The sequence below is a fragment of the Polistes fuscatus genome, unplaced genomic scaffold (assembly GCF_010416935.1).
Source record: "Polistes fuscatus isolate 324 unplaced genomic scaffold, CU_Pfus_HIC Scaffold3, whole genome shotgun sequence".
NCBI lineage: Eukaryota > Metazoa > Arthropoda > Insecta > Hymenoptera > Vespidae > Polistes > Polistes fuscatus.
Window position 1 is genome coordinate 13,814,712 of NW_025113107.1, and position 9,646 is coordinate 13,824,357.

Consider the following 9,646-nt stretch of genomic DNA (forward strand, 5'->3'; position numbering starts at 1 on the left):
AATTTTATCAGTTTTTTTTTTCTTTTTTTTTCAAAATAAATGTAAATTTATCAGGTTAATCTATAATAGTCTATGCATAAAAAATTAATATTAACCAGTTAAATGCGTTCAACGTATATTATATTCGTCGTGTAACGCATTACGTTTATTTTAATTCTGCACCCTGTGGGGGGATCTTTTGAAGCTATATTCCACAGTTAACTGGTTAAAAATAAAAATAAAAAAATAAAATAAAATATTACTAATTTCTTATTTAACACGTTATACGTCAAGCCTCTTTTTCTTTAGCCTTCCGTTCAGATTATCATAATTCATCATATAAAAATACGCCAAAATGCCAACAGCTGTTGACCATTCGAGGTGAGCGCAAAGTCTAAGGCCGGTCCATAGAAACTTTAGTGTGGCTTTTAACGTGTTAAGTAATATTATAATTAACTATACTCGATAATCGTATTTGTTAAATGATTTTAAAAATTGACTCATATTAAAACAATCATTATGCAATATATCAGCCTTTGTATGGTTGTAATTAAAATTCACGTAATTCGATTAGAATAATATTAGAAAACTATATCGTATATGCATGATACAATTAATGTATGGCGAATATTTCTAAATTATTTATATCAATGAATTATTAATATCTAAAGACAAATCGAACAAATTCAATTTCGGACATTAAATATCAACGAAAATTTGTCTTCCTAATAACGCATAATTAATTATATCTACGTACATAATGTACGTTGTGTACTTGCAATGGTACTCCATTATAATCAGTAAGCATCCTAATGACAAAATGATTAAATGATTCCCTTAACTAAGGATAACGTATTGATCAATATTGTTAGAAATGTAATACTATAAGCATAAAGTTAATGCTTAATTACTTTATGTCTTATAAAATCTAGTCCCTTCTCACATTCACATTCTCATGCCTTATTTAACTTGTTTCTTATACGTTTATTCGCAGACTAGAATCAAAATGCACTTTTGTTGGTTTATTTGGTTAAACTAACATACGTACAAATTATTATGATTCCGAACTAAGTCAAAAAATGAAAATAATTCATTTGATAATTTATTTTATATAATATAAAGTACGACGAAATGATCAAAAATATAAAATATTTATATAAATATTTATATAAATATATAATTTTTATATTATTATTTTATTTTTACTTTATATTATATATGCAATATTTTACATTATAAAATAAATTAAATGAATTTCTTCAATTTTTTGACTTACGGTGTTGTCATAATTATCAACACGTATGTAAAACAAGTTATCCATAACATGCTATATGAATTTTTTCCTTTTTATGGAATTTTAAAAAACTATCTAATCCGACTTTTTGTTCAGAAAAAATTAAATTTAAATTAACTTAATATATTTTAGCATGCGTTCGCTATGATGGCGAACTTAAGGCATCATTCATTGAACATTTATTTTCTTTTCTTTTTTGTGAACTACCGGAAACTTCTCTTCTCCAAAAATTTTAACAAATTTGTACACAATTTGGAAAACAAAATCACACGTATTAATAATTAATCCTTTTACCAATGATATATTTACGTTGTAAATCTTAAAAATGCAAGAAAATATCCTTGCATTTTTATTATCTTAGTATTTATTATCACCATACTTACGAAATTGAAAAATTATATTAAAGTATTTGATCCAGAGAAGATCCCATTGCTAATCTAGTTGTGCTGGATTCAACACATTCCTTTCTAAGCAATTTATTGCTTAGGATGTTTTCTATATCAATTACGTTTACGACTAAGAAGGCATTATGTTTTAGCTTATATTTTCGTTTATGTTTGCATACTGCAACTGCTGTTGCAGTATATCTTTCCGACTTTCGTCTATAATCGGTAAAGAAGAACCATAGAAAATCAATTTATCTTTTTGTAATTGTTGAATTCGTTGGAGTAAATTTGCGTCGCACTTTATTAAACTGTCTTTCAAAAAAATTATTTCTTCCTGTCCAGGTATCGTCAAAACTTTGACAGTATCCTCAAAGATTTCTTTTACTTCAGTACTAAATACGTCCTTCTTGCTTTTATTATTCTTCCTACCTGAATGCGTCTGAGCATGTTTACGCAAATGATCTTTTCGTGCAAAAGCCTTTTGACATGTAGGGCATTTAAATTTTTTATTGCCTGAATGAATATCTTTGTGTCTCCTCAAATGTTCGTTTCTCTTAAAAGCTTTTTCGCAAAAGGGACACTTATAAGGCCTGTCATTGGAATGACCACGCAAGTGTTGATCCAAATGTTCTTTCCTCTTCAACCTCATTTCGCATAAGTTGCATCCATATTTTCGTTCCTAAAACAAAAGATAAACAAAACATAATTAGTAAGAGTAAAAAAAAACATATTTCTTACAACATATAAAAAAGAATAGCTCACTTGTATATGAATTTGTCTGTGCTGTTTTATCTGAGACACATCATGAAGAATTTTATTGCAATCAGGACAGGAATATACTTTGGAACCATCTGAACTAACGATTACTTTGAATTCTTTAATTTTAGCTTTACATTTCATTACTTTATTGCTCTTGGGTGGATCAGTTTGTACTTGTTGCTCTACTTTCATAACTTGCGTGTTACTTTCGCAAACTTGTTGATTCGATACCACATGGATCACACTAGGATCACTATGATTCAACGATGCATTGATCTGCTCTGAATTTATAAAATGATTACCATTTTGTAATTGCGCATTTCTAAAACCTGGTACGCAAGGAATGTTTAGAATATTATTTTGAGTATGCTCTAATTTCTCTTCATTTGGTAATTTCGTTACTTGAAAATTTAGTAATGGTATATTCTTCTGAAAATATTCTGTCATGCTAGAACCTTGTAATTGAAAAACTTGCTGTATATCTTCAGAAGTTATTATGTCATTATCAGTCTTATTCTCTTCCTTGGAAGTATCTATTTGCGGAGTAGGAGATAAGTACATATTAGGTATGATCCTCATTGGTATAGGATTCGATTGAACACTAATTAAAGAGGCATTGCTCTGACTGTAATTAGGAATGTTAATGGCAGACTGTTTCTCGTATAGCTGCATAATTGTATTGGAATCGGACAAAGTTAACACAGATCCAAGATATTTATTCTGTGAATTTACCTAAAGAAATGTTTGCGATTACATAATTATAAATACATGTAAAAAAAAGAAAAGTTATTAAAAATTCTCATACTTACAGTAAATTGCTGCTTTGGATTCAATCCTGTAGCCACAGTGTAAACAGAATTTTGTTGAGCCATTGGTAATTCTATAGTATTGATACTTATGTTGCTTTGATTAAATTCATTAAAAATAGGATCCGTTCTTAACGTTATTTCAGAAAATTGTGGCAGTGTGCCTTGAACATTATTACTTTCACTGAAATTCATCTTTTATTCTTAAAACTTGATCTAATTACGCGCGCATTCGTAAAACCATAGCACACAAGATTTTTGTAACCTATAATTCCAGACAAATTCAAAACACGTATTAATAAAACAATCTTCGGTCTCACTTTTCATCACTAAAATAAAAGAAAATCTTTCTTATACGCGGAAATGTCGATATAAAATACGATGAGTATAATTAAATTAAAAAAACTTAAAGACCAAATGTATATACCCTGAACGCACGAAGCGTCGTGCACTACGAACTGACATGGTTGATTTACCAATATAATTCAAGAAAAACGCGGCAAAATCAAATTATTCAAATAATTCGCAAAAATTCTATCGGTTTATATGATCCACATGAATTTCTTTATCGAGTAATCGACGTTTATTTTTTATCAAAATTACTTTTACTTTTAATATATATTATCGTTGTTACAATTTTAAAGAAAATAAATAAATTAAATAAAGGAAAATTTTCTTTTCATTATATTGGTCAAACTGGAACATTTCTCGAAAATTTTCTTTTCATTATATTGGTCAAACTGGAACATTTCTCGAAAATTTTCTTTTCATTATATTGGTCAAACTGGAACATTTCTCGAAAATTTTCTTTTCATTATATTGGTCAAACTGGAACATTTCTCTCTCTTGTTGTTGTTTACAGTTAATGCTAAAACTAACTTCGTTTCGTTTATATTGGAATAGAAAATATTCTAATTCGTTCCACGATCATGCGAATCATAAACGCAGTTTGCAATATTATTATGTTTTAAAAGGAAAGCTTTTTTAATAAACAGGTAAAATCTGTAACACAAGTAGAAGGAAAATGTGTTTCTTTTATGTTTATTCTACTTTCCAATAAAATGTACTTTAATGAGATCATAGCATGTACATTTTCAATTTTGAACTATAAGCATAAGAATGTATGTGATTAACGTAAACAAAAAATTGCATGTACATGGATGAAGACTCTGAACAATTGTTAGATTATTTACGTAAGAGAAGCAGGACTTTGCTAGCTTTCACAGAAACTAATTCTAAGAAGATCAATAACGAGATTGAAAGATTGCATTGCAAGAGTTCGTTAGTACAGTTTCAGAAAGAATTAACTGTTGAAAGCAGTCTAGCGCTTTGAAATAATAAGCCATACCTACAACTTTTATTTACAGAAAATTAAGAAGACAGAATTCACATTTAAGAGATCGTAAAGAAATATGGAACTTGAGGAATGATTCAAGTGCCGTTAACAATCTTTTGTGTCCAGAGTACCATTATGAAACTAAAAATCTAACATGTTTGTCGGTTCCTAACATGCGTCCATTAGAAAGAATTGTCATACCATCCAAAAATTTATCTCATTCGCATTGCTCATGCATAGTAAGTAGGAAACCAGTGAAAGAATGTTATTGCAATGTTGAGATCAAAAAGATACAAACTCGTTCTTCAAGAACCATACATAAACCTATTCCATCTTGTAATTATTGCAAGAATAATATTTGTCATGTACCATTGACGACAAATGAAAATAATATAGAAGATACACTATCGCCTCCAATTAGTTGTGAAACTATTAGAAGAGTACAAAAAATCAATTACTATCCTCAGTCGCAATTTCTTCGTAATGTTCAAAAGAAAGTTTCTGTTCTTAAGAATGTACCTTCCGGTGATTGTCCGGATAGCTGTCCAAGATCATCGTATTATCACAAATTAAGGACTGATAAGACTTCGATGGTAATGGATACGGATACTCGATCAAAAATTATTACAGAAAAAATAAGCAAACCTAGTTGCATTGACTTTGAGAAATTGAATTCTACTCAGAGAGTACCAAGTTCTTTAATAGATGAAGAAGAAGAAGAAGGAGAAAAAGAAGAAGAAGAAGAAACTGAGAGAAAAGTAATAGAAAAAGTAAGTAAGGGCATTCAAGTACCTTCGAGGAAACAATCTAAAACCAAGTTTCAAGTAAAAAGAACTATATCTTCAAAAAAATGTATATCGGAAGGATATAAAAGTAAACCTGCTTCGAGATCGCCTTCTATCAGTAAAAAGACTATAAGATCATCTATTGCGGATTGTCAATGTTACGACAAAAGTAAAGCGGACAAATTTACCAAAGATTTGGAAAGGAAAGAATCGGAAACGTATCGTGTTCATTCAGAAGATTATGAAGAATTAGATCAAAAATCGAAAAAATGGTCATCGCATGAAAAAGAAGATCAAAGAAAAACTTTAACATCTTCGAATAGCAAAGTTAACGAATTAAGAAAATTTCGTGAACAAAATTATTTCGACACTCATGGATCAAGTCAAACCCTTTTGTCATCGGAATCTTCAAGATCGTTACAGCAATATACTTTGAATGAGCGACTTTTCGCTGAACCTTTTAAAAGAATTCACAAAAAGGATTTAGTTGTAACGATGCCACCTTGTGCAACAATACAAAAGAAACGTATTCATTATTTTCCTAGATATATAGTAAGGCAAGAGAAAAATAATTGCAATACGAATTACAAGAAAAAACGTTGCCAAAGTTGTCCATTGACTGGACACGCCATAGATCTTGGGATTTCTAAACCTCGTCCAGTATTGAATAGCTTGGCATTAAAATATCAAAAGAGACTTCCTTAATGAAGTATTTTTATCATTTAAAAGAATTTATTTCTATTAATTGAATTATACGATTCTATTGCACATGTGCAATAATTATATATATTTTTTCTTTTTATAGTACACAGAATATATATAATTTTTATTCGAACACCATTTTTACAATATTTTTTTAATTAAATTTTTTTAATTGATCAAATCATATCAATTTTTGATCTCATATTAAAATCTTTTTCTCTTTTTTAAAAAAGTTCAAGCATAGAATTGCAAGACTGATTTCCATCCGAGACGATAAAAGCGAGATTTTATTATAAGATTATTTAATAAATTAATTAAATGATAATATTATAAATATTTATGAAATATGTCTGTAAATATATAAATAATTATCAATTTTTTAAAAATATAATTAATATGATATGTATAATAATTCAAACAATCTGTAAAATGATCATTTATAATAAATTATCAGAAAATATGAAAAACATATTAATAATAAAGTTAAAAATAAAAATATTTTACTTACAAAAAGAAGAAGATACAATTGAAAAATTTTCGAAGTGACTGAAATCACTAAGTTTTTTCAGCTCAGTAACTTTTTTAAACTTATAGTGCGTGCATCTAGTACGTAAAATTATAAATCAGCCAATAGGAGGGCTGGATTTTCGAAATATAAAAACAATAAAAAAACTAACTATGAAAATATAGTTAAAAAATAGTTAAAAGAATATCGAATTTAATAAAATATTAATTTATTTTTAATTAATTTAATTAGAAAATGTATATATTTAATAAAAATCATAAGATAAAATAATAATAATATATAACATATATATTTTAAAGAATTAAACAAGAAACGTTGAGATGATTGCTGTTTTAATAAGCAAAGTTGGTAGCACTGCTACGAAATATAAACTTGATTTTCAGTTAAAATCGAGTACATTTCGTAGTTCCATTGTTTTTAAACTTCTTTCTTTCTCTATAATTTATTTTTGTTAACAACCATATTCCATTAATTAATATAAATATTTGTTTTACATAGTCGTATCGTACGTAATAATTATTTCTTAAAGTAAAATAAATCAGAATGGTTTTGACAAGCACTATAAACTTATTCAATGGTCGAATTACCGAACTTAGGCACCCCGAATGTGCTGAAGTTATATTTTTAATTAATAACGAAGTGCACAAAGCATATATGTCTAAACAAGTATATTATTACAATGCTCGAATAATACCAGAAGAGGATCCTTTAAATAAATACATTTATGTCAACATGGAGGTATATTTTTGCATACTTTGATATTAATTTGAAAAAAAAGTAATATTTCACTTAAAAATGTTGTGCATTCTTTGTAGGTAACTTTTATTGGCAATATTGTAAAAATAAATGGATTGGTTTCCAAATGGGTAGTAATTATGTGTTGGCCGAAAGAACATAGCCTTGGAAATAAAGTTGATATAAAACCAGGAATGATTCGTGTTCTAGGACGTATATTTAATTTAGAAGATAACCAAGGAGTTCTGACCGCAGATGAATATGATGACCATGTGGAAGTATTTTTTATGTTAGACAAATTCTTTTTATATGGTAAAAACTTATCCTCCCATCCAGAATTGGTAAATCAGATAAATGTAATGTCTACCGTATACTTTGATGCTGTACCTTGTATACCCAAAGAAAATAAATATAATTGCAAATGGTGCGCTACTTGTGTATACATAGGACCAAAACCAACCATGGACAAGTTGGAACCAACCGATAAAATCTCTACGAAAGTTCTGCAAATTATTCAAAAGGTTAGTATATTATTTGCACATTATTTTATAGATTTAAAATATAATTTTATATTTGTATATATATTTGATAATTGTACTTATATATTTTCTTTTATTTTCCTCTCTTTTAGAATTTCAACATCCCGTTATGTATGTATGTCATCGGCAAAGGAAAATTTTTAAAGAGTATTAACGATGACTTTGGCTTGATATTAGCTCAATTTCAAGATAATCTTTTCAAAGAAATACTATTTCATAAAAAGAATGCTTACGTCTTTAATATATGCATGGCCAATGAAAAACTATCCAACATTTTTGAAAAAGGTAAAAAAATAGTACTTCAGTTCATATTCTAAGAAATAAAGAAAATAAGTATTAATTTAATTTTATATTATTTATCGTTCCTTAGGAGATAAAATGCATTTTGTCGCAATTGCAGCTAAAGTAAATAATTTTATAGATTGGATCGCTGTACATGTATCTGTTTGTGACTATGGAGAATAAATCCATTTCTAAGTACAAACTATGCCAGGAGTTTATACATCAATGATTAGAAGAAATAGGTTTGTAATAATATTGCCAAAAATCAAAGTATTTTGCAAAACCAAAGATATTTTAAAAGACTTATTATATAATTTATATATATATATATAATATTAACGATATAAGGAAGGCACGACGTAATGCTAATTTAATCTTATAAAGAGGTGTCTTTTTAGAATTGTTTCATCGAGAAATCCAAAAAAAAAAGAAAAAAAATCAATTTAATAGTTTATTAAAAAAATATATATATTTGCATTAATGGTGTTGTTAAAAAAATATAATCTCACGATTGACCTTGAATCTCCAAATATTTGATTAAAAATAATTAATAATTTATCAGTTCGATAAAATGACTTTATAGGGACACTGTAAAATTAGGAATAAGTCTCTCGGAGACGCACAGTTACGCTTATTTACCTAAACTTCTTATGTGATATTATTGTTATTAGTGTATATTTATATATGTATATTTAAACAATCAAACAAACTGACAAAAATTTTTTTTAATATGTATACATTCTATAACTAATTTATTCGTTGAAACTTTTATCCAATAATTATACATACTTGTTGAAATAATTTTATTCTTATATTCTTTTTTTTTCATATTGTATGTATCTAATTTTATATATATCCAATGAGATTGTTAATAAATCAAATCCTAAACGTTCTGCGTCCTTCTTGATCAATCACGTTTAGTCTAACTAAAGTAATCTAAATGCAAATAAAAGTTAAATGATTAATATGCCAGAGAAAGAGAAAAGAGAGCAAACAGTAACTGTATTATAAGGTCTCTTTTCATTCGATTTGTATTTCATCCAAATATTTCTTTCAAACTTTCGAATGAATTTATTATATAAGCAATCTATTTCATTTCAATTACTGCAAACTTTTCTATTCAGTTTTATGTTAATTTCAATCCTTTATTTTGGTTTTATGCCTCTATTCTAGAAAATAACGAAACCTATTCCTAATGTTTTAAGATAAGTAAAATCTTTTTTTTATGTGTATGTATATTTTTTTTATATGCGCTTTTCTATAGAACGTATCCACTGTATAAAATGAGACCTCACGATATACATAATACAAATTTTATTTATTCGAATGTTTTAACTTTAGCCGGATGACTTTAATTTTAATCTACGTCATGAGTCATTGAAAAAAAAGTAGTCTCCATCGTTTCCTAATAAACGATTGAAGTCCGGAGATGGGAGTCCGGGATACTACCGTACGGGACATGGCACGCGCTCGTTAAATTATTCATGCTCGTTTTACGGAGTAAGCAAACAAACAAG

The 9,646-nt window shown here is 27.6% G+C and overlaps 3 protein-coding genes across 5 annotated transcripts; 2 read left to right on the top strand and 1 right to left on the bottom strand.

Annotated features, from left to right (window-relative positions):
* Window positions 1-1,472: 1,472 nt before the first annotated feature.
* On the bottom strand, window positions 1,473-3,681 carry LOC122519225 (zinc finger protein 100-like). The gene is made up of 3 exons (XM_043638559.1): window positions 3,228-3,681; window positions 2,422-3,150; window positions 1,473-2,338 (listed from the first exon to the last, which is right to left on the bottom strand). Exons 1-3 carry the CDS (start codon window positions 3,417-3,419, stop codon window positions 1,808-1,810), a joined length of 1,452 nt encoding a protein of 483 aa, XP_043494494.1. The 5' UTR covers window positions 3,420-3,681; the 3' UTR covers window positions 1,473-1,807.
* Window positions 3,682-4,051: 370 nt separating this feature from the next.
* LOC122519743 (DNA ligase 1-like) lies at window positions 4,052-6,073 on the top strand. Of its 2 annotated transcripts, none has more exons than XM_043639411.1 (2): window positions 4,052-4,219; window positions 4,592-6,073. In XM_043639411.1, exon 2 carries the CDS (start codon window positions 4,734-4,736, stop codon window positions 6,048-6,050), a length of 1,317 nt encoding a protein of 438 aa, XP_043495346.1. In that variant the 5' UTR covers window positions 4,052-4,219; window positions 4,592-4,733; the 3' UTR covers window positions 6,051-6,073. The 2 variants fall into 2 exon arrangements, with proteins under 2 accessions (XP_043495346.1, XP_043495345.1); XM_043639410.1 differs by lacking the exon at window positions 4,052-4,219 and adding an exon at window positions 4,226-4,505.
* An 835-nt stretch (window positions 6,074-6,908) lies between these two features.
* LOC122519744 lies at window positions 6,909-8,364 on the top strand. Of its 2 annotated transcripts, none has more exons than XM_043639413.1 (4): window positions 6,909-7,311; window positions 7,389-7,829; window positions 7,940-8,132; window positions 8,269-8,364. In XM_043639413.1, exons 1-4 carry the CDS (start codon window positions 7,117-7,119, stop codon window positions 8,310-8,312), a joined length of 873 nt encoding a protein of 290 aa, XP_043495348.1. In that variant the 5' UTR covers window positions 6,909-7,116; the 3' UTR covers window positions 8,313-8,364. The 2 variants fall into 2 exon arrangements, with proteins under 2 accessions (XP_043495348.1, XP_043495347.1); XM_043639412.1 differs by having other exon boundaries at window positions 6,912-7,311; window positions 8,218-8,364.
* The last annotated feature ends 1,282 nt before the right edge of the window (window positions 8,365-9,646 follow it).

Coding starts and splice junctions, on each gene's coding strand:
- LOC122519225 (XM_043638559.1), bottom strand. CDS start 3,419: ATGAATTTCAGTGAAAGTAATAATGTTCAAGGCACACTGCCACAATTT. Junction 3,151..3,227: donor ATCCAAAGCAGCAATTTACT/GTAAGTATGAGA, acceptor ACATTTCTTTAG/GTAAATTCACAGAATAAATA. Junction 2,339..2,421: donor ACAGACAAATTCATATACAA/GTGAGCTATTCT, acceptor CTTTTGTTTTAG/GAACGAAAATATGGATGCAA.
- LOC122519743 (XM_043639410.1), top strand. CDS start 4,375: ATGTACATGGATGAAGACTCTGAACAATTGTTAGATTATTTACGTAAG. Junction 4,506..4,591: donor AGATTGCATTGCAAGAGTTC/GTTAGTACAGTT, acceptor TTTTATTTACAG/AAAATTAAGAAGACAGAATT.
- LOC122519744 (XM_043639412.1), top strand. CDS start 7,117: ATGGTTTTGACAAGCACTATAAACTTATTCAATGGTCGAATTACCGAA. Junction 7,312..7,388: donor ACATTTATGTCAACATGGAG/GTATATTTTTGC, acceptor CATTCTTTGTAG/GTAACTTTTATTGGCAATAT. Junction 8,133..8,217: donor ATCCAACATTTTTGAAAAAG/GTAAAAAAATAG, acceptor ATCGTTCCTTAG/GAGATAAAATGCATTTTGTC.